This window comes from Triturus cristatus, chromosome 9 (genome assembly GCF_964204655.1).
Source record: "Triturus cristatus chromosome 9, aTriCri1.1, whole genome shotgun sequence".
NCBI classification, from domain to species: domain Eukaryota; kingdom Metazoa; phylum Chordata; class Amphibia; order Caudata; family Salamandridae; genus Triturus; species Triturus cristatus.
The window spans coordinates 1155953703-1155976681 of NC_140592.1; the positions used below are offsets into that span (position 1 = coordinate 1155953703).

Below are 22979 nucleotides of genomic sequence, written 5' to 3' on the forward strand. Positions count from 1 at the left end.
GAAATTAAGAGAGCCAGGGAAGAAGATCTTTGAGCCAGGCTACTACACAACTACAAAACTAATAACAGCAGGCACTTTTGGTCGCTTGTGAACAAAGAAAGGCGCCCCTTACACGTTGGACTGTCTTCACACATTCCTGAGGAGATGTGGGCTCAGTACCTGGAATCTCATTTTAATCTCCCACCAGCCACCCACAACTCTGGGCCCCACTACAACCAGCGAACGGCAATAAAAGCACCCAGGGAACTATATTATGTCATCAGGAGCATGTTGAGGTAATTCGCTTAGATAGAATTAAGCGACAAATATTAAAGGGAAGAAAAGAGGGAGCCCCAGGACCCAACGGAATTCCACCAGCAATTTTCAAACAGGATGCAAAATTTTGGGCAGACATGTTTGACCCAATCTTTTGCTATATCAGGCAAACAAGCCAGTTTCCAGCTTCATGGAAGGGCTCCATTATTTCACCAATTCAAAAATCAGGTGACAAAGCCTCTCCAAAACATTATCGTCTTATCGCCTTGCTTGATGTAGAAGCTAAATACTTTGCAGGCACCCTACTAGCGGAGTTACAAGAGTGGGCCGAGGACCAGGGTATTATTCCATACAACCAGACAGGATTCTGCAAAGCAACCGGTACAACCACTAACATCCTAACAAGGTCACTTCTTATCGACCAAGCCAAGGCGACAGAATAGGCTTTGCACTTCTGTTTCATAGACTTTAAAGCTGCTTTTGATCATATTGACCGAGCAAGACTGGAAAAAACTGACCAGCTGGAATATCCAGAATTCTCTCCTCGAAATTATAATACAACTACACACTGATACCTGGGTATAGGTTAGGTTGGGCAATGGTATATATTTATTGAAGTGTATCCCTACGTCTAAAGGGCTCACACAGGGCGGTGTGCTCGCTCCAACTCTATTTAAAATTATACGCTGCAGACATGATGCAAACCCTAAATTTACCCAACGCATACGCCCCAAAGATAGGCGGCAAGGCCTTGTCAAGCACTCTATACGTGGATTATGTGGTCCTGATCAGCCACACGAAAGTAGGATTGCAGCACCTCCTGAGCGCACTAGAGAGCTATGCTACAGAAAACTTCTTGGAAGTAAATCTTGAAAAACCTAAAACTAGGTCTACAAGAAGACCCACAAAATGCTCCTATCCTTGGCACCTGAGCAACGTCAGAATTCAGAATGTCAAACTATAAATATCTAGGAATAATCATTGACAACGGTGGGCATTTTTCCAACCAGCTCGAATCAATTAGAAGGAGAGGTGTGGGCCGAGCAATATCTCTGAAACAACTAAAAACTAAGCTGACAGGTCCCAGGCTCTCTCCATTGCTTCAGGTTGCTCAAGCAAAAATCCTACCAACCATCTCATATGGAAGAGTTGCTCTGAGAGGGAGGGACTCTAAGACTCTTGACACTATGATCAGAGCTTATAGGATCTTTTTTAACATACCTACTTATGTTTTGGCGGCTCAGAATAGACTGCAATTTAGGCTCACCAATCAGCACCTTGCAAGACAGGGGCTTACCTAACGAGCTGGCACAAAATTAGGGATGCCACAGAGAACACTTTAAACAATTATTATGGAAGGAGCTGCAGCTGAGCTCACAACGGCCGGCCAGGAACTATTTAAAAAGTAGCATAGCAACTACAGGGCTTTCCCCGCTTTGGGAGACGCCAACCTCGTATAAACTTTTTTAAAAAGCAGTATGTAGGACAATCAAGACCCTCTCGCTACTAGACGACAAAGCCGCCTTTGCAAAACAGAGCCATGCATGGATGACTATTATTAGCTATAAAACACTCAGCCCACAAACCTATTTCAGCTTGAGGTTTGCACACTGCATAAAAGAAAAATTTCTCAAACACATATTAGGGAAGCTGTTATCCATCCTGCATTTACCACCATGGCAGAGGGGGCAAGCTACAACTAACTGTCGTCTATGCAGAAAGAGAACGGAGGACATGGCACACTTAATTTGCACCTGTATGCACTTAAAGCAAGAAAGGGTCAGTCTATTCAAACCAGAATTTAATGCCCGTGGGATCCGCACACGACAGCAAGCAGTGATAGCGTGCTTCAACTCCAACGATCCCACAACTGAAAGCTAGTAAAGTTTGTAACCATTGTTGACAATGAAATGGAAGAAGCAAGTGCATTGGGGACCCTCACGGTCCACGAGGAAGGAAGAACTATGCAACCCAAGGCCAATTTGTGAGAAGTTGGCCTGGTATATGCTGTCCACTAATTAAAGTGGGCACCTTTCACCAGTTCAAACGACCCTTTTGGATGATTAGGTTAAAGAAAACCTTTATTGAAAGCTATCCTAGTGGTAGCTATGGAGAGCAGACTTCAGGCTAAGTCTCGAAGGAATGTAAAGCAGCTTGTTTACCAGATCAGAACCTCCTGAATGATCAAATGAAAGGAGACCCACACAAGAGATATATAAAATATATGTATTTATTACTAAACACTCTCTATTAACCTCTTTATGAGATTAGAGAACAAAGCACACAATATTAAACCACTAGAACGACAGTAAACAGCACAATACACAGCGGGCCTCGGAGGGGGGGGGGGGGGGGGGGGAACCGAACCATATACTAAGAATGTGGTATAACAACCATGACTTGACTAGACACAGTGCCAAGGAACCACCCAAGGTAGTGACACAGGAGACCCACGGAGGACGGGTGCAGTGTGTGTGAAAAAAGGCGCGAGCTCCGTACAACTCTATGGGAAAATGTAAAGATTAAGGACACTTCGGAGAGGGCTTTAAGCAAACCCTTTCAAACATAGAAGGTTCTAAGGTCAGCACCCTTGAGAGTATCGAGATACCCGTGTTACCGATCCCAGAGGAGCCGGGTGCATAGGGGTCAAGTTATGTCCGAAACCTTCCACGTTTTCAATGGCGTGATGCGGAAAAGTGCTGCTGCCGGGAAGATGAAAAGTGTCAGGTGGAATCCAAGCCTGGATTCGAGGTGAGTAGAACCTGAAAGCAGAGGGGACAGAGTATGGGTCACTTCACAGGGACTAGGGGCACAATAGACGAATGCCCACCGTTGTCGGGTGCTTCAGGTGAGAGGAGGTGAAGCTTGACTCTGCAGCCACGGGGACCAGGAGACGACGACCAATGTCCGGGGGTGAGCTCTCCCACGAAGGGTGTCGAGCGCTGGGGATGGGGGGGGTCAGTGTCCGGATTGAACACCAACAAGCCTTGGCAACTGCAACCCACGTGGGCAGAGGAAAGATGCTTCGGTGAGGACCAGCAAGATCCTGGGGACTCTCCAAGCTATGGAGAGTCAGGCACATCTGGAGAAACCAGGAAAGCCCACGGAAAGTCAAAGTTACCGTCACAGGGACCCACAGGCCAACGGACCAGTGATCGTGAAGGGACCTCGAACTGAATCACGAAATACCAGCCCACGGAACACTCGTGGAGTGTAGGCCTGAAATCTTCAGTGGAATTACTGCTCGGGGATAGGACTACAAGTAGCTCAAAGCACAGCATCAGTGATCGCCAAAAAGCATATGCTGCTGCAAAAGTATGCGGTGCAAAGGGGTTTGGGTTGCATGGTCCCCAAGAGGGATAATGGGCTCAGAATTGCTGAGAGCGCAGATCGACCTCAGAGACCTCGGGAACCCACCTCCTGTGTTGCAGAAATCTTCGGAGTCCTCAGGAGCTCGGGAGATGCAAACCGGTCAGATGCGTTTAGGTGCCTGCCTTGCAGGGGAGTAACTCCTTTACTCCAAGGGAGATTCTTCAGTCGTCCAGCGTCGTGCAGATCGTCAAAGTACTTGGTTTCTGGAGCAGAGTTTAGTCCAGGTATAATCTAAAGTCCTGTAGTCAGGGGTTCCTAGGAAGGGGTGGGACAAACTCTGGGGACCCATCTATGGGAGGGTCAGGACAGAGGGGTGGCTACAACCATGTCCTTTGTCCAGTTTCGCACCAGAGCAGGAGCAAATGGCTCCAGCAACTGGTTTGAGCTGGACTATGCACTGGGACACCAAATGTGCCCCCAGTGCAGACATCAAAGCACTCTCAGAGTGCACCCACCCAGCCCCAATACACTAAAGCCTGTCTGGGAGGTGGTCACACCTCCCTGTGACAGGAAGCCTATTGTCAAGCCTTCTCCTGCTCAAGCTTGGCTCAGCATCAGGAGGGCAGACTTGTGTCTGTGGCTGGCAGCATCCATTTTGTGATGCCAAGGTCAAGAAAGCTGGTACCGGGTAGCCCGGTATGTCACATATGTCCCTCTAGGAGGATGGAATCATACCTACCCCACCAGTTACTGGTAGGGTGGTATGATTGCAAGGTGTTTCACACCAAACACAACATGTTTCTATGCAGCCGTTTTAAAGTTAGCATTTACCGCGAGGTTATAATGCACTTAAGTATATATGGCTGGCTGCATCACAAACAACCCTGGAAAATCGGTTCCGAAGGCTGCAGAGGGGCTCTGCTCATGCAGGTGCACCCTCTCACATAAAACCCAGCACCCTGCCTTAAGGATTGAGAAGGCCTGCCATAGGGGTGACTGATAGGTTTATATGTGCAGTGATATAGAATAGATATAGTGAACCTATACATCTAAGCAAGAGGTGCATGCACCACCTTCCACAGGCTGCTGTAGCAGACCTGTGTTGTCATTTTGAATGGTCTCTCGGGGTGGCATAATACATGCTGCAGCACCTGGGAGGCCTCTGGGGTACCTATGCCCTGGGTACATAGTATACCATATACTGGGACTTATAAGGGTACCCCAGAATCCAATCTGGAATGTACCTAACGTACATGCAATCAAGTTAGGGAGAAAGCAGATAAACTGGGGTCCTGATTAGCAGGATCCCAGTCAGACTAGTTAAAAAACAGAAAAAAAAGTGGGGGTAACCATGCAGTCAGATTCCACCTTCCTACAAAATTATAATAAGACGTCTCTATTAACCTCTTACCATTTAAATTCTATTTTAATCCTTTAAAGTTTTACCGATTTATAAAAATGTATCTGAATATACAAAATGTGAGCTTTTATAACAATTTTGTAAAAGGTTTTTATTAACCATATACAATTAAAACAAAGTTTGAAGTGTGAGTCGGAATGACCAAACGTTTACAATTCCATCATAATAGTCGGTCGGAAAGGTTTCCGACGCGGTTGTAAACATAGGTTCCGACATGGTTTAGGAAAATCCGAATGCGGTTCAGAGCCTTTCCGACTGGTATCGTAATCAGACCCTTAGTGCGAATCTTTTCCTCTTCTTGACATAGTAGGAGACTGTTTAGGGTTAACAGTGAAAGTCTTTGTTGACTATGTAAGCTTTCCAGAGACGCTTGAACATGGTTTCGTACATTCACCAATTATTATTTTTTATTTGATTGTAAAAAAAATGATAGTTTAAATTACAATGAACTTAGCTTTTGTACTGAATGATATGTTTTATTATGTTGTCCTAGCAATTACTGTGAGGATTGTAATGTATTGTGTATGCTTTTATATTTTTTCATAAAAATAAATTAATAAAATACTACATTTACTACTTGTGAGATGACACTCATATTATTGACGAAAAGTTGCAGAATTAGAAACAATACAGTCCTCCTCCTACTACAGGATATGTCAATGGTGCAGCCCTTAACTCAGCAGGAAAAGTCATTATTTGTATCCCATCATTGTGAAACCGGTGGTATGCTCCACTCTACCTATGAATATAGGAAAGTAGCATGTCCCATCCTACCCTTACAGAAGATAGTGGCATGCTCCATGGAAGAATGTAAATGTCTACTGCCTGTTGTGGCATAACAAACCTCCTGCAGTCATGTTTACTGGCTTATGCGAACAGAGGCTACATAAGCCCACCTCCGAAATATGGATGCACTGCGTCCAAGCAGCCGGGGCGTGAAAATTCACAACTTGCTCAGCCAGACTTGTTTACATTCTTGCAACTCATGAACATCATTTGCAAATTCTCTCAAGCTCAGCTAGGCACCTGCTGGTTCTCTTCGTGGAAATACTATCAGGTGATTCATTCTAAAGCCCCAGTATGCAGTAGGGTATATATTGGAGTTCTACCTTGTGCTGGAAAGCCTGGCTCCATAGGGCATACATGGGAGATTCCCCTTGTCGGTTAACACTAGGATTCAGAATATTCATGTTTTTTTTTTCTTCCAATAAACACTCCGACTCATCTGTAAACGTGAAGCAATATGTTTTGACAGCTCCACCATAAATAACCCTTAAGGGGGAGGCAGTGAGATACCCCTTGTAGGAGAGAACAATGGCATGCGCCATCGTCATCTAATTAGCATAACTACAATAGAACTCCAAAAGGGAGGACAGATAGTTTTTTGCAAATCATTTATCCAGGAGCAGGAAACCTTTCATTCTGCTCCATCTCCTCCAAAGCAGCAACGACCCGACCTACAACAGGCATGCAGAGCGCACATGAGACTGTGTATACGCATGTACAATAGAAAATACGGCACGTACCTGAGTGTCCCATTCTCGCCTTTGTCCAAGCTGGTGAACCGACTGTACAACCGAGTGATCTGACTGTGGGAAACTGGGGAGAAACAAGCACAGGCATCAACCAAACCGCACACACATCAGAAAGATGTTGTTGTCGGGAGAAATCTTTAACGGGAGCAAAAATGTGCAAAAAAGTGCAAAACTGGTGACATAATTACATAACAAATGAATGCATAAGAAATCTAGAGTGCTGCTGTACAGACACAGCTTTAATACAGGCGATCGACAAAGATTGCAACCTGCCTGTGCTGCACAAACAAGCCTTGTGCTGCACAAGTCATGCCAGGATCAAGAGGCGAAATGTAAATTACAAGTCAGTTTTGCACCATCGTTCTCATTCCTAAATCCATGGCATCTGGCGGCAAATCTTGCTGCACCTGACACTGCGGCTCTGTCAACGACAGAGACATCTGGGTCGTGATCCACCGACTTGGCCAGGGTCCTCAGTAATGATCTGGCTGTGAACAAGTCCCCACTAAATGAAAACGCACGCAAGACTAACCCCCTCGCCATCTCTCGTGGTCTAAGGCCCAACGGGGAACTCTTTTATGAAAACAAGTCAATATTAAAGGTAAATTGAATTTCTTAGTGCAGTAAGTGGCCTGGATCCCAATCATGCATTGACAACGGAGATTGATCACATTCTACTGATGAATGGCATGTTTCCCAGGGTCGAGAACTAGGCCCCCATGAAACCAAGCCTTGATCACCCTTCCTGCCACCTTACTCCCAGCACTACTGCCAACTATCAGTGTGTGCCAAGAACACAATGGCAGTCTCAGACAAGCCTGAATCAACAATGAAGAGGTGCACAATGGACATATGTCTCAGACGCCTGACATCATGAGAGGAAAATGCTGGTGATGCGGAATCACTTAGCAAAAACCTCCCCGACAAGAAGCAGCCATAACCCAAACAAACAAACGGCAGGCACTGCACGGAAGCTTTAAAGCCTCTGGTTACTTGCCTTCTGTGCACAAAAAACACCAGGTCAGACAGACTACACAGGGGAACTTGGCATAGAAAACCACAATTGCACAATAGGCTGGAAGTAGGGAAATAAAATACAGAAGGGTCAAGTATGCCAATGCAAGGCCGCCAAGCACATATTTACCATTATTATTCCCTCAAGGACTCAAGTATTGATCTATCACACCTTCGGCTTGAATACAAGAAACTTTACTAAGCAGAAAAACAATCTGCATTTCTAGAACTGCCGTGATTCGGAGTTAGGTGCAAAATATATGTTGACGTTTCCTCCTCCTTTTAAGCCTTTCAGTGTCGGTACTGCAGAAAACTTTTGAGGACATCAAAATTCTATACGCCACCCTTCACTGGTAATTTACTCGCAAGAGGAGAGAAATATAAAATAAACCCCAGAATAACACAATGGTGGCCAGCAGCAATTGCACAACTACTATAACTTCACAAAGATCCGAATCTAATGAAAACAGGCCACCATAAGGGTATTAATTAACATGCTGTAGTGGTTTGATATTTGCATAGAGCACTGCTACTATAGGAAACATAGTGTACTGGCTATGTAGCACCCGTGCTACATGAAGTAATAATACCTTAGGCCACGAAGCATTATTCATAATTGCAAAGGCAAGAAAAAAGGAACACCGCCAACCATTTTCAGGGATATTATGGTCATTAAATTGGATGTGGGATGACATTACAATAGCAGGTTGTGAAGTACTTCTGATCAAATGAAACCCCGTTCCTAAACTCTCTTGTAATGCCTTTTTTGGGTTAAATATCGGAGCTGTCGATCAGAAATGTGTGCATACTTGGGACACTTAAATATTTGGGTTGACAAACCAAACAGGTCAAAATCAAATGCCATCTTAATCAGACTTTGCTAAACACCATCTCACATTACAACTGGACCGATGCACATAGTCACTGGACCGATGCACATAGTCAGGTCATACATTAGACACCAAACCCCCGACCTAGTATTGGTTAACGGAGAAGGTGGAAACTTACCTGAACACTAACACACAACAGGAAATAATAAATAGAGTAAATATTTTGTGAATGGATGATTTAAGCATGTGGCTAAATAATTTCACCTAAGTAAGCCAAAATGGAAAAGCACATTGGATGAATGAAGAGTTAAAGAGTATAATAGCACGCATTCCAAAATGTCAAACCATCTGGCAGAAATTGAAGAACCCTCTTGGCAAAAGAGCTCTACAAAGACTTCACCAAATGTATAAATAAAGCATTACTAAGACAAAGAAAATCCATTATACAAGCGCAACCTGTACCCCCAATTGCCCAACTAAGGACCTCCTTCAGACAACCTGAATTCTGCAGCCTAAAAGTAACAATTCCTCAATCTCAAGACTTCTGTAACAAACTGGTCACAAACGACATTACCAATGCTGACTCCTTCGATTCATATCTAGCACACTGAAGAAATGGCTCTCACCTTGGTAAGATTCCTAAGATGATCACTCAAGAAAAAAACTCAGTCTATCCCTCTTAGAGGAATTAAGAATCGTTGAATCTCATGAGTTTGTGAAAGCCAACGAGCCTGGCAGCTGCCCTTCAGATCCATGCATCCCACAAATATTCAACAAATCCTGCTATTAATCTCAGTAGTTATCCCTGCAATGAACTGAACATATTCAATAACCTTTATACACAGGCCTCTTTTGACAGGAATGAAACAAAGCATATATAAGTCCTCTAAATTATGGAGAACAAAGTGGACCCAGAAGACACTAATAACTACAGACAAATCTCAAACCGACTGTTAGAAAGCAAAATAATGGAAAGAGCAAAAATTAAAGATCTTGCAATTTCTAGATGACTGCCTGCTATTCTAAGACTACCATACAGGATGCCACTGGAGAAGAACCAGCTCTAATGGCCACAAGGCACAAAGTAAAAAAAACACAGTTCACAAGAACAGCTTAGCAGCACTAATTCCTCTGGACCTATTGGCATCTTTCCAAACGGTTTTTACTTCAATGAATCAGTATCCCTGCAATAATTCTTGAGTGGATACCCTACTACCTCCAAGACAGATCTTCCATAATCCATAGGTCCTGTTTCATCGCCACACTTTAAAACATCAAAACAGGAGTGTTAAAAAAAAAAAAAAAAAAAAGTTATCTCTGCCCACATCCTCAACATATACATCAAACCCCTGCCAGAGCTAATCACAAGTTTTGATAGTACTTGATACGAAGCTGGAAAGTCTTAAAGACATATAGGAAATTCAAACCTCAACACCAACTGTCCCAAAGCATCGACCATCAGATGACACTGAATCATTTTAAAATAAATGTTTTAAAAAATGAACTATTTATGTATGGAGAGTAGAAAAATGATGAAACATTAACATTATGGTTGGTAGAATTAGGACCACCGCCAAAAATATCAATCGTAGTAGAAAATCTAGAAATCATAATGGACTCTGCACTCAGCATAAATCCCAAGCGGACAACTGACCAAGTCGACGTTTCACACCACGAGGACTTTTCGAAGTTATCTTCTCCACCTGTGATTCCCACAGAAGGTTCAAGTGACTAGCTCACTTATCCTTTCAAAACCTGATTATGCAAACTGACTGTATAATACGATCCTACTTTCACTCATAAGGCCACTTCAGAACTCAGCTACTAGGCTACTTTTAAATGTAAATTATAGACACACAGCTCTCTCTGTTTTGAAGCTCTTCACTGGTTACCAGTTGCAAGAAAATCCGCATTCATATCACAGGGCAATACATAATAAAGGACCAGGATTTAACTCGATGACAATAGCAAAACATTGCCAACCAAGGAAATAGGCTTCCAGATTAGCAGCACAACTAATTTAATTTTTATTTTATTTAGTGTTTTATAGAGCGCGAACGTGGCCCATTAGGGTATCAAGAGCGCTTTACAGGGATATCACATTGTATACAAGTATGATATAGCCAAAGAAATAAAAAACATAAGTTGGAGTAGAAGGAGGTGAAACCTTTGGGAATAACAGGGTGTATACAATGTTCAGATCATAATGCAGAGAAATCCAGCAAATACATTTGTGGGAGTACACGGTCAGTACAAGATGAATAGCAGTCGGAGAGTCCAAACTCGAGCAGCAACAAAAATAAGCAACGCCACTGAGCAGTGTGTGCAATGCATGATTTATGGGAGAAACTTGCCCATTAGGAAGGTTTTGGCTTCCTTTTTAAATAGTGACAGAGAGGGAATTTTTCTGATGACAGATGGCAGCGAGTTCCAGATTCTTTGTGCAGCCTCAGAGAAAGCACGATTGTAAGTTTTTTCCATTCGGAAGCGGGGTGGCTGGAGCACAAAGTTTCTGGCGGACCTGGAGTTTCTGGCTCCTCCAGAAACCATGATTTTCTGGGTGAGATATGTTGGGGATTTCGTGTGTAGTGCTTTGTGGGTGATACATGCCAGTTTGAGTTGTATTCTGGCTTCAAGAGGAAGCCTCTTCAGCGCCTTCAGATGCGGTCGAATTTTTTTGAGCTGGTTAAGAGTCTGGCGGCGGCGTTGAGGCAAGCTTTTAGGGGGGCCGTGGAGATCTTGGGCGGGTCTGAATGGGTTATACATCCATATTCAATTCTGGAGATAACTAATGCCTGGACTGCCATTTTTAGGTCCAAGGCATCAAGGAAAGGTTTTAGTTTCCTCAGGTGAAACCTGGTAGTTTAGCCATCGAGTTGATGTGCTCTTGCATATTCAGGTTGCTGTCCAGGGTTATGCCGAGAGAATGGGCAGATTCCACTATGGTCGGTGTGCAGTTTAGTGCTATGATCGGCTTGGTCCATTCCTGGATGTCAGTGTTACTTTTAGGGGCGTGGGGAGATTAGAAGGAAATCCGTTTTTTGTGCATTTAGTTTGAGCTGGTCGCAGGCGAGCCATTGAACAGCTTTAGGGCCTCATTCAAAGAGTAGATCTCCTCTAGAGATGAGATTTTGATGTAGATCTGGGTATCATCGGCATACATGTGGAAGGAGGTGTTGGGGTACATAGTAATTCAGCTAACGGTTCAAGGTAGAGATTGAAGAGCGTTGGGGAAAGAGTTGATCCTTGGGGGACACAGATCGTTATCCGGGAAGGAACAGATAGATTACTGTTGACTAAGAATCTCTCGGTGCGGTTCCGGAGAAAGGATCTAAACCATTCGAAAACGGTTCCCCTTACTCCCATCCTGAATTTGAGGCGTTCATGTAGTTTCTCGTGGTTGACTGTGTCGAATGCAGAGGATAAATCCAGTAGAATTCGGAGACATGTTTTGCCTTGGTCAAGGGCTTGGAGCATCATCCACAATATGGAGAATAGTAGTTTCCGTGCTGTGCCCAGGCCTGTACCCGGATTGGAATTCGTCCAGCAGATTAAAGTTGGTAATATGTTGGCTCAGTTGAAGTTGCACACATTTCTCCAGAGCTTTCGCTAGAAGTGGGATACTGGTCTGAAATTGTCTGGAGTAGCAGGATTCAAGGTGGGTTTTTTTTAAGATGGGGAAGAATTGACCGGCTTTTAGAGAGTCAGGTATGGACCCTTGTAGTAGGGAAGTGTTGATTAATGTAGTCCAAATGGGAATAATAAATTGGGAGGTCATGCAGCTGGAGGGGAGTGGGTCATTAAAGTGGGTATTCGGATTTAAGGAGGATAGAATTTTCGAGATGGAATGGTCGTCATATAGCTTGAAGTTGGACCAGTGCGCTTGGTTCTTGCGTGTGGTCTGGGGGAGGGGGGAGAGAGAGAGAGTAGAGATGGGACCCGGCAGGAAGAGGTTGGATGTTGGTGGCGGAATTAGGTTCTTTTCCTAGGGAGGTCATTTTGGCTGTAAAGAAGGAGGAGAACTCCTCACAGGTTATTAGTGATTTTGAGGTTTCTTTGGAAGTTTTAGCCAGTTTGTTAGATTGGTGTTTGACCATTTCAAACAGCTTACAGGTCTGTTCTTAGCATTTTCCAGTTCCAATCTAAAGAACTCTTTATTTGATTTGAGGTTGTTCCTGTTGTAAATATTTCTGGTCTGTCGGAGAAGTTTTAGGTGGGAGGCTGAGGGGTGCTGTCTCCACGTTCTGTTAGCCGGAGGGTTCTCCTTTCATTGTTGAGGGATCCGTTGAACCAGGGTTTTTTGTCTTTAACTCAAGATCTTTTTAGTTTTAGCGGGCAAGATCATCAATTATGTCAGACGTAGTCGAGTTGTAGTGTTCTGTAAGGTCGTAGACCTAAGAGTGATTGGGGGTGGGGGGGGCGAGGGGAGGTCGTTCTCGCAGCGTGCAGCCAGATTCCCGAGATCTAGGCTCTTGGTGTCCCGGAGTCAGACTTTCGGTTTCACAGGTTGCGCTGGTCTGGTCTGGTCTTGTGGGTGCCAGGCAATAAGAAGGTAATAGCGTGGTGGTCAGACCAGTCGCATGGATCTATTGAGATAAGCCTAACCGTCGTTGCCTTAGCAATGATCCAATCCAGTGTGGCGCCTTTCGTGTGAGTTGGTAATGTGCAGGCTTGAGTAAGTGATTGGTCAGTAAGGAAGTCTTTAATGGCCTTAACCTGAGGGTCATTGAGGTCATTCCAGTGCAGATTAAAGTCTCCGAGGAAAATGTCATTGGAGTGGGGGGAAACCTTAGCTGTAATGATTCCCAGGAGGTGGTCAATGAAGGTGTTGTTCTTCCCTGGCGGGTGGTAGAAGATGTGCTGTTTGTACAACTGGGTAGTGTAATTACATATGGAGAGCGCAAGATACGCAGGAGTCAGTGGGGTCACCAAGAAGTTCAGTGACGAGGAGGTCTGAGCGGTAAATGCAAGCAATGCCTCCTCCTTTTTTTTTTTTTATTGCCCATCAAGCATTACGACGCTATAATTTGGAGGGACCAATAAATCTAGTTAAGGTGACGAGCATTCATTGAGCCATGATTCAGTAAGGATTGCTACGTCAGATTTTTGGCTCAGGAGACGAGCTGCGGTGTCAGAGGCATGCTTTGCTGATGATCGGCAGTTAATTAGGAGGCCGGAGGCAGGAGGGTCGGTGCATGTCTTGTGACTTAGGGAGGATAAGTGTACTTGTGCTAAGTTGTTGCTGTCTAATCGTTTTATCTTACAATAAGAAAACAGAGCGCAACAATTTTTTCTCTGTATGGACCCCCATATTATGGAACTCATTTCCACAAAAATAAAAAAGCCATCAATGACCATCTGCAAATGAGAAGAGTTGTTAAAAATAGGTTATTCCCAACTGAATTACTACGGACGCCCCATATCAAATCTGACACACAAGAATTTCGGCACCTCTGTCCACAGACAGTCCCAGTAAACTTGCCAAAGAACTTAAGGGACAGCTAAACAACCTTGGCAGCAGGGTGATATTCAGGGCACTGTATTATATAATCTCTAAAAATGAGTGCCATCTCACACTGAAATACACACTTTGTGTCTTTTTGTTTTAGATGTGCAGGATTCCGAATGCAATCCTGGAGGATACTCTCCCTAAAATACAGCCACTAAATCCGTCCAAGAAATACAAACTAGCATTGACTTAGGACTTCCTATATATTTACACTCCTTACCCATCTTCTAAATGCTCTTCTCTCTTCTTTTAATGACTCCTGTTCGAAATTCATGACCTTAGTTTGCATGCAGGCCAGGTTTAATCATTTAAATCCCAGCCCATAGTTCATCATCTATTCTAGGTTTAAAAACAGGAAACATCTAGGACTGGATTGGTTATTAATCTGTACCCATCTAAACTACCTACCACTGTACCAACGATACTGCATGAACCGCAAATCTTTCCCAGGGACGACGCTTAACTCCTATTAGAACACTGGAATGTGGAGCACTCCATTGAATACACTGGAGTGCTCTGAGCTTCTAGGGGCCGGTAAAGGCCCACAAAGCAACATTCCAATGTTGTTTTCAAAGGCCTATCGGAGCCCGAGGGGATTTAAATCCCCTCAGGCTCCGAGAGGTCTTTGTTTGATTTATTAGAACATTCTGCTCTCTAGTGACAGAATGTTCTAATAGCCTTATAGCCCTTCGTAGCTGGGCTATATAGTCCCGTTCCCTTGTTAAAGGCCCTCGCCGAACGCTGGAGCAGGCCTTTAATAGCCGGTATAGCCCGCTACTGCTGGCTATAAGGCCATATTATTATACTACATACTTGCGAGGACTGGCTTCAGAACACAAGACTAAAACCAATACCCAAAGTCTCTGGAATTATGCGGCAAGAAAATGCAAATTATGCAGCATAATGGGCCAGATTTTATGATAGCATCAGTTCATTATTTTGTCATTTTACACATGTTAACATTGTCTGGACAAAGGTCTCCCCTAATTCGTATTGGATTACACCTAAAATACAGAAATATGTAACTGAGAGGTGGATAGTCAAAGCGCTGCCACATTTTCGATAACTTTTGATCAATTTGTGCTAGAAACATTTTTGGGGTAACAATCTACAAATTATGCAGCAGATAATGGATTTTGTGGCAAATCCAAAATTATGTCGCTGCCGTAGATTCGCATTTTTCCAATGGCCATATCAATAACGACCAAATAAAGCATTAACACTGGATACCAGGGCAACTCGCCAAACAGTTCTTTAATGCAATGTCTCCTATGTATATGCCAACACAATACAATCCTGGCGAGCTCGGTACGTTGTGTCGTCATTGTTCTGATAAAATCGTTTCTGTGAGCCCACGAGGTCACAGAATAAGTGCGGAATGTGCGTGCTAAAGGCCAAGGTCAAGCTGCAGACGAGGGGCGTGGTCAGACAGTGCCGTGAGCACACACCAAGGTTACCCCAGGATAGAAGCACGTCTCCTGCTGAGGGCACACGCAAAGCTGCCACGAAGGCATCACGGAAGCTGGCAAGATAATCACAAAAGCAGCTCCAGCAACAAATGCCAGTGTGAGCGAGGGGTGGCGGCTCTCTAGTGCAAAGGTTATTACCGAGCACCTTCATCGGCGGGCTCCAAGGTGAGAGCAGGGTATTTGCGGGGCCCTCAACGGAGGCAATTGCATCTGGTCACTGCTTTACTTAGTTTCCGCCATGTGTTTCCTCGCCCACGCTGCAAACAATTTTACGCGGTTTTCGCGCTCTAATTTCTGCCGTCTCATATTTTGGATCGGCACTCAGTGCACGGCACGTTACGTGTGATCTTGGACTCGTCGCAAAGAGGGTGTAGATTGCAGCCAGACTAGTGAAAGGCCACTAGCGGTGGAGTCGGTGTCCACTCCAGAGAAACATCCGGTACTTGAAGCACTACAGCGGCGGCAATGTTGATTTTGGTGGGTCGAACGCCCTCTGATCGGCAAATCTGTTTAGTGGGCTGTAGTCCATACAATGCGAAATACAAGTGTCGATTGCGAGACAATGGTCTCGCAATCTCTCCGCACACTGACTCCCTGACACCGATTGCTCTGCGAATCAACAGTCACTCACTCACAGGTGACCAGACAGCAATGGAGTGGGCCTTGTCTTGTCTCATGTCCTTCAAAGCCCAGCGTCGGATTGGTAACTCGGGGAATGCCCGAGAGGCCGGTGTCCGCGTCCCAGCTGTGGGCTGCTTTTGTGAGCAGTCTGAGTGGCAGATTCGGGCTTTGTCGTGGTTTCGGGTCTGAGTGGCCTTTCTGGAGGCAGATGGGCGCTCATTACCTCCCGTTTAGCAACAGGCAGAGGTGTCACTCCCGTTCTCTCGCAGGGCCGGTCCCTTAATGTATGCATACCTAGCAGGGCAGGGGGCCTGAGCAGGCCTCACTTGTTTTCAGGTGTGTTTCACCAGTGTAAACTAATCCATGCATTCTTTTTTAACTCCCCCCCCACTTTTTTTTTTTAAATAAAATTTCGCCGAAGCAGTGTTTTGAGGAAAGGAAATATGCAAATGTGGGCCACTTCTTTTTTTAGTAGGCCTGGGCTGATTTTGAATCTCAATCCAACCCTGTCCATGCCACCCTCTTCCTTATCCGGAGTGCCCTTTAAGGCTTTAACTAAGAAACAGAGCTCAGAAGTCGAGTTTCGGTGTTTAATGATTTGGAGTACTTCATAAGGTGGAACTTGAAGCCACAGCTATAAGCGAGCACTGTTCAGGAAATAGGCAATCTGATGTACACAACTGTGTAACTACTGAAAGAAGCAACGGCGCACAAACAATACACATCGCTAAAAGCACATTACAAATGACTTCACTTTTCGGTTTCGAGCTTTCAGAGCTCAGGGACAGAACGATCACAACGCAAGAGATCAACAGTGAAAAACGGATATATTTGTCAATGGTGGCAACACCTTCTGAGACTATAGTTGTGCACAAGAGTTCAGCTTCGGTCCGAAGGGCTGCACACATGCCAGATGTTCAATGTAACCAAATGTCGATGTAAGATGATGGAAGTTTACATTTATGGTAAATGTAACTTATGTGTCCGCACAGAAAATATGCCATAGACAAACTCAAAAACAACATTCCACGCCCCTGCAGTGAAATATGCATAAATCTCTACAATGTATACATACACACTGTTCTTAGGAGAAAAGAAACCTATACTTTATGACTCCACAAATTTGGCGGAACATCAAGCAACACATTAAAGACCGACATCTGTACAAAAACATGAACATAAAATTCTTATTAGACCTGGAACATGGCATTATGTTTTGGTTCGGAGGTGAAAGTTAGCAAATACGTTAAGTCTTTTTAGGGGGACAGATTTAACTGGTGCAACTGAGCTATTATTCCATTTACACCACCACTCCAGGCCATGCAGGCTTCTTTTGAAATAGCGGAACGGGGCAGGAAGATGCGCGAGGGTGAAGGTCAGGGCAGCATGTTTTACATTAGTGAGTAGGGCACTGTGTCAGAAGAGGGGAATAAAGTGCACATAATCTGTACCTCAAGAGAAAACGTCAAGGCAGCATACAATTCAGTAAACTTATGGAATGCAAAAATAAAAGAAAGTACCAGGACAAGTAATGGTATTCTTAATGGTATAGCAAAAATCGTGTCATACAACCAATGTTGGTTGGAAACAGTCGAGCATAAGGACAGAAACTCATCAGTTCTCCAATTCTTTTTGATTCTTCAAGTTTATTTGGTTTCATGCATAGTGCTGAGAAAAATTCCTTAACGAATAAGGTACAGCCAACACGTGTTTCACCCACTATGGTTCGTAAGCCTAGGGCTTTTTCAAGTCGTCTTTTGGCAAAAGGACAAAAGTATACCCTGTCGGTTTTCAATCAGAAGGAAAGTCTAGTAAGTCAAGGAACGGGAGATCCAGATCGAGCGGCACGGGCCATTCCTTGACTTACTAGAATTTCCTGCTGATTGAAAACCGACAACATACTTTATGTCCTTTTGCCAATAGATGGCTTGAAAAAGCCTTAAGCTTACTAGCGTGGGGGCGAAACATGTTGGCTGTACCTTATTAATTCAGGAATATTTTCTCTGCACTATGCATGAAACCAAATAAATTTGAAGAATCAAAAAGAATTGGCGAAATTAGGAGTTCCTGTCCTTATGCTCGACTGTTTCCAACCAACATTGGTTGTATGACACAGTTTTTGCTATACTATTACGAATATCATTACTTGTCCTGGTACTTTCTTTTATCACTGCATCAATGGGTAAGGTGTTTCCCATTTCTAAGGCGAAGTGACATCAGAACCATCCTCATTTATACGCAGGAAGGTAAAATAACTGGATCCAGCACCCCTTCAAATGTCTTCATAACTTCTGGAATGCCCCTGCTGTTTAGGTTTGCAAAATATTATTGTGCCTAGCAAGATTTCGGAGTATATAAGACGACCACTTTATGCAAGACAAATGCCGCATTACAGACCCTCAAACTACAGCAGGATGACCACGGTGATAAGCAGCAAAGAGACGTGTTGCCAATTAAAAATTTGTCAGTACAGTTAGTTGCACGCTCGTTCGGACAGACACCCCAACCATGAGCCCAACCCGCAAGCGCCTGCTCCTCCTTTTAAGAAGATGATGCTTCCAAGCAGATTGGTTGTAGGCAACGCATACAGAATGTCGACCGCTATCCCTCATCTGAGGAGGAATGCTCCTTCTTTCCCGTCTTGGCAGTTACTCTTTGCAGCCTTTCTGAGTGTGCAGTAGACGACATGCAACCAAGTTTATGCCTCATGATGCTATGCAACACATTCTAAAAGTGGAAGGGTGGAACCCGTCCCTGACCGACAAAGGCCACTTCTCCCCAACTGTCCATTTTAAATGACTAATGGCTCCCCGATTCTGTGTACGTTTTCTACAGCATAGCCCAATAAACATATAAATTCCTATGTATGAGAAACAATGTGACTTCTTGCTATCACAGTCATCAGAATATAAGTAATGTGTGGCTGCAAGTGGGACACTTCAACTAAAACAGACCAAGGGTGTTCTTCCTTAGTCTAAGGTAGCAAGCTGTGGAACTCCCTGTCCAATAAATACAGACAGTAGAAAACCACTTTGCTGTTCGAAAGGTAGTATAAACATGGCTCTTCCAATTTTTGTCCCCCAAGTGATACCAAATAAAAAAACTCCAACAAAACACCCATCGACCACGAAACTAGTGAACTAGGATGCAAAACAGGGCAACTCTTACAGACGAACTCAACTACTTTTCCGGTAAAATACAACTACATGATGACCTCTCTTTTTCACGTGTCTGTCTTTAAATATGAGCACACAAACGAGCTGCGTTTGCCGCGACACGACCAGACCAAGTGACAGGATCCCACTCATTTTACTCAACTTTTCCCAGATAGTCCGTAATCAAGGCCACTGAAAATATGCGGATTTTTTTTTTTTTTTACATAATCAGATCTGCTGCATATTTTATTTTAAAAAATGTGTTTTTAGCTCAAGGGGTTCAAAACATACAAAAATGCTGTCTCTCGTGCTGCCGTGCAGTGGAAGGGCCTTTGCAGTGGCTGAATGGTCACCTTTCTGTTGCTTATTGCTATATTTGGGTGTTAAACTGGTACTGAGGTGCAACCAATGCCCAATGTAAAAATACTGAATATGATTAAATAGCGGCATCACGCTACATAATTTGCCTTTTTCGTGGCATAATTTACTCAACTGTCGCATTATTTAGCCCTCCCGTGCCACATACTTCCAGTTGTCCTGCTCATACACCCCCACACATCTAAATCAAACAGTACTTGCTCTGGACAGAGTATCACGATACCTTAATAGTGCCGGCTGTGCTCCATAGTAGTGACATATAATATGTCCCAAATGAGCCTACATCATATTTTTTCATCAACTTACTGCCCAAGTCAGGAGTTACAGATTGGTATTTCAGAACTATACAGACAGCATTTCAATATTTTAAAAGCCCCAATCAGCCTATTTCTGTTGATTCAGGGACATTACCAAATAGTCAAGCTACCCGAAACTCAACTCAATTCAGGAACCATGACGCTATCTATACATCACCTTTGTAGACAAGGTGGAAAGTAAAACCTTCTTCGTGCTAGGATGTGAAGGGAATCGATGGACTGACGAATTCAGCTATGGTTCAGTTCTGGCTCCACATGTAGGTGCTAGATCTTCCCATAATTACGTTAGGATGATCTGCAGTGGCATCGCTAAGAAAGTTAGGAACACCAGTAACGTCTAAGCTGAACGGCAGTGGGGCCCAAAGACATCCTTTGGTAGTCTGCCCTGGGCTCCGGAGTAATGTTGCAAATTAATGCCGTCATTTACTGGTTGCAGAACAGGACCCATAATTTAGCCCACTAAAAACTGGCTCGCAGGGTGGGCACCTATAACAGCGAAGGGAGGAAGGGGGGCTCTGGCAGCGACGGTAGCCTCCCCAGAGCTGTGGCGGAGTTACAGGGCGATCTGGATGCAGACGGGTACAGTAAGGGTACCTCTGCGACAGGCGGTACAGTAAGGGTACCCCTGTCCGGCACAGTAAGGGTGCCCGAGCCAAGGTCCAGGAGCCGAAGGGGGTTCTGGGAAGACCGCGACGGCGCCCCGTTAGTCCTTCGGGCGGTTGGGGGGCCTGACCAACCGGGGGTGTGCCACAACACGCTCCGCCCCTGTCGGAAGGGGCGGGAGTAGGAGACAGATCACGTGACCCAGTGGATGATCTGTAAATAATTATGTGCCACACTGCCGGGCATCGACCCACCGTGTGTGCTGGCTCACCAGGCGGGCGGAGCAGCAAGGGGCTGCCTGCCCTGGATCGTCCGTAAGATAACCCAATTTTATTATCATACTGTGTTGTATGAAATAAACCTGCAGCAGTTCTTCACCCACAAATAAAGTGTCAGTGTAATCTTTGGGTGACGTCTGTGTATGCGTGTTGACTGAAGCGGACGACGGTGTGGTCACTATAAAGTTAAAACGTTCTCAGCATCCTACAAAATGAAAACAATACCAACATTCTAATATACTCTTCAGCTTGACCAAGGTAATACGCCTCAGGAAAACGGTATCCTCCTGAGAAACAGACTCTTCGCTCGCTGTAAACAAAAAAAAAAAAAAAACGCATTTCGAAGGAACAGGAGAACCCTTGACACCGATCCCACAGACATACACAGGGAATATAATATATATATATATATATCTATATATATATATATATTACATACTAAAAACAGGGTAGATCACCACCTCCCTCTGCAATCTTTCTAATGACTTAAGAAACAACGGGACAAAACGAGTGCTAGGTACTGCTGAAAGTACAGACGGGACCCTCGCTCGCCGTCCACGGTGTCATCGATGTCCTCTAACTGTCCACATGGACACACTGAGACCAATTCTAATACACCCCAAGCCCTCCAGTAAGTAACAGCACCCCTCATCACAAGAAGAGCCACGAGCTGTTCCTAGCACCAGCCTTCCTGTGCTCTCATGCATCCCACTCCCCTCGTCTACTCCACATATCTTCTGCCTCCTCCACCAGGAGACATCGTCACAGTGACGGAGAATAGGTTTCAGTCACCGGGCCAGCACGGGTAGTGACGTACGCTGGGTCTAAAACCTGTGGAGCCCATGGGGTTGGGGCGGGGATGGCTGGCTGTCAATGGACCGGGGTTGGGGGTCGCCCACCGGAGCCCAGGGAGAGAAGAGCCAAGAACCCCATCAGTAAGGAGGGAGGTATTGATTAATGCCTGGGGGTCGCTGGAAGGGGGTTTTATGGGTTGACATTGGCTGAAGCCCACGGGGTAGCATTAATTAAAGGTAGGTGGAGCGGTTAGACGCGGCTGCTTAATGACGCTGCGACAGGCCTCGCACACTCACATCCGGTCTCCTTCTTGATTTCCTCGATCTCCTCATCCCTCAGCAGGGTGGACGCCCGGGAGCCCATGTCAATTTGTTGAGGACTCTCCTTCAGGACCCTGGACCGGAGAAGGGAGAGCTAGACCCAGCATACAGCTCTAGCTATCGGGAAAACCCACAGGAGGCTACAGCCAATCAGCAGCCTCACTCGGTCTCTTCACCTCCAAACCGACTCATACCGCTTAGCCAATGGAAGTGGGAAGCGCTGCTGCTTCGACGCTTGACCAATGAACAAACCAGAACCTTTTGTCTCGTAGCCAAAGAGCCGCCTTTTTATTAACCAATCAGCAGACGGGGAGGTAGTTACCAACTCTGTCACCCGAAACAACTAGTCGGAGCGGATTACAACACACAAACCATTTGCTAAACACTAGACCGCCTAATTTAGAAGAATTTAAAGTCACGGCCATGGTGGTAGAAGAAGTAGTTCACCGTGCGACTACTTGAAGCTTTATTTCATTTTGATACTGATCACCCAAGATGGCCAACAAAACAAAACACAATTTACAATACATTAATCAGTTCCGTAAGCAAAGAGAATATTAAGGTAATTGGAAATATGCAAATGACCACACCACACACGGAGCTCTGTAACACCCTCTTTATTACAAGCATTGGAAATACAATAGATCTCGCATTTTTTTGAGTGAGAGCTATTTGCATTGCAAATGGCAATGAGTTTTACCGATGTGTTATGGGATATATATGGGTTGAATTAGTTGTGTGGTGTGTAGTAGATTTGTGTAGGGGAATTAGGTTGTTTGGTGTGCTGTGGAATTAGTGGATAGTAATTATGTGGCATTGAGTGGAGTTGAATCATGTGGAGTGGGATTGTGTGCTGTGGAGTGTGGCATGGTCTTTTGTTTTGTGGAGTGGTTTGCAGTGGAGGTTAATTGTGTGGTATGCTATTGAAGTTTGTGGCATGATTTGGAATTTTATGGTGTGGATTGGATGTATGTGATAGGTAGTGTAGTTGGTTAGTTGAGTTGATTTATGTGGTTTGGTGTTGAATTATGTGGTGTGGATTGGAAATGTGTGGATGTTAATTGTGCGCCATGGAACTGTAATGTTAGCTTTGCATTTTTTGTGACCATAGAAAGAAATGACTAGGAGATTTGTTTTAGATCTGGGTGTTAAAAAATGAAAAACTGAT

The 22979-nt window shown here is 44.6% G+C and overlaps 1 protein-coding gene across 1 annotated transcript in view; it reads right to left on the reverse strand.

Annotated features, from left to right (window-relative positions):
• CHP1 (calcineurin like EF-hand protein 1) overlaps window positions 1-22055 on the reverse strand; it is a 223134-nt gene extending 201079 nt beyond the window's left edge. Inside the window, exons 1-2 of the mRNA XM_085627121.1 lie at window positions 21788-22055; window positions 6514-6586 (exon numbers count right to left, since the gene is read on the reverse strand). Of these exons, the coding sequence (XP_085483247.1) occupies window positions 6514-6586; window positions 21788-21854 (140 nt within the window). The 5' untranslated portion in view covers window positions 21855-22055. The remainder of the gene's footprint in view (window positions 1-6513; window positions 6587-21787) is intronic.
• Between the last annotated feature and the right edge of the window lie 924 nt (window positions 22056-22979).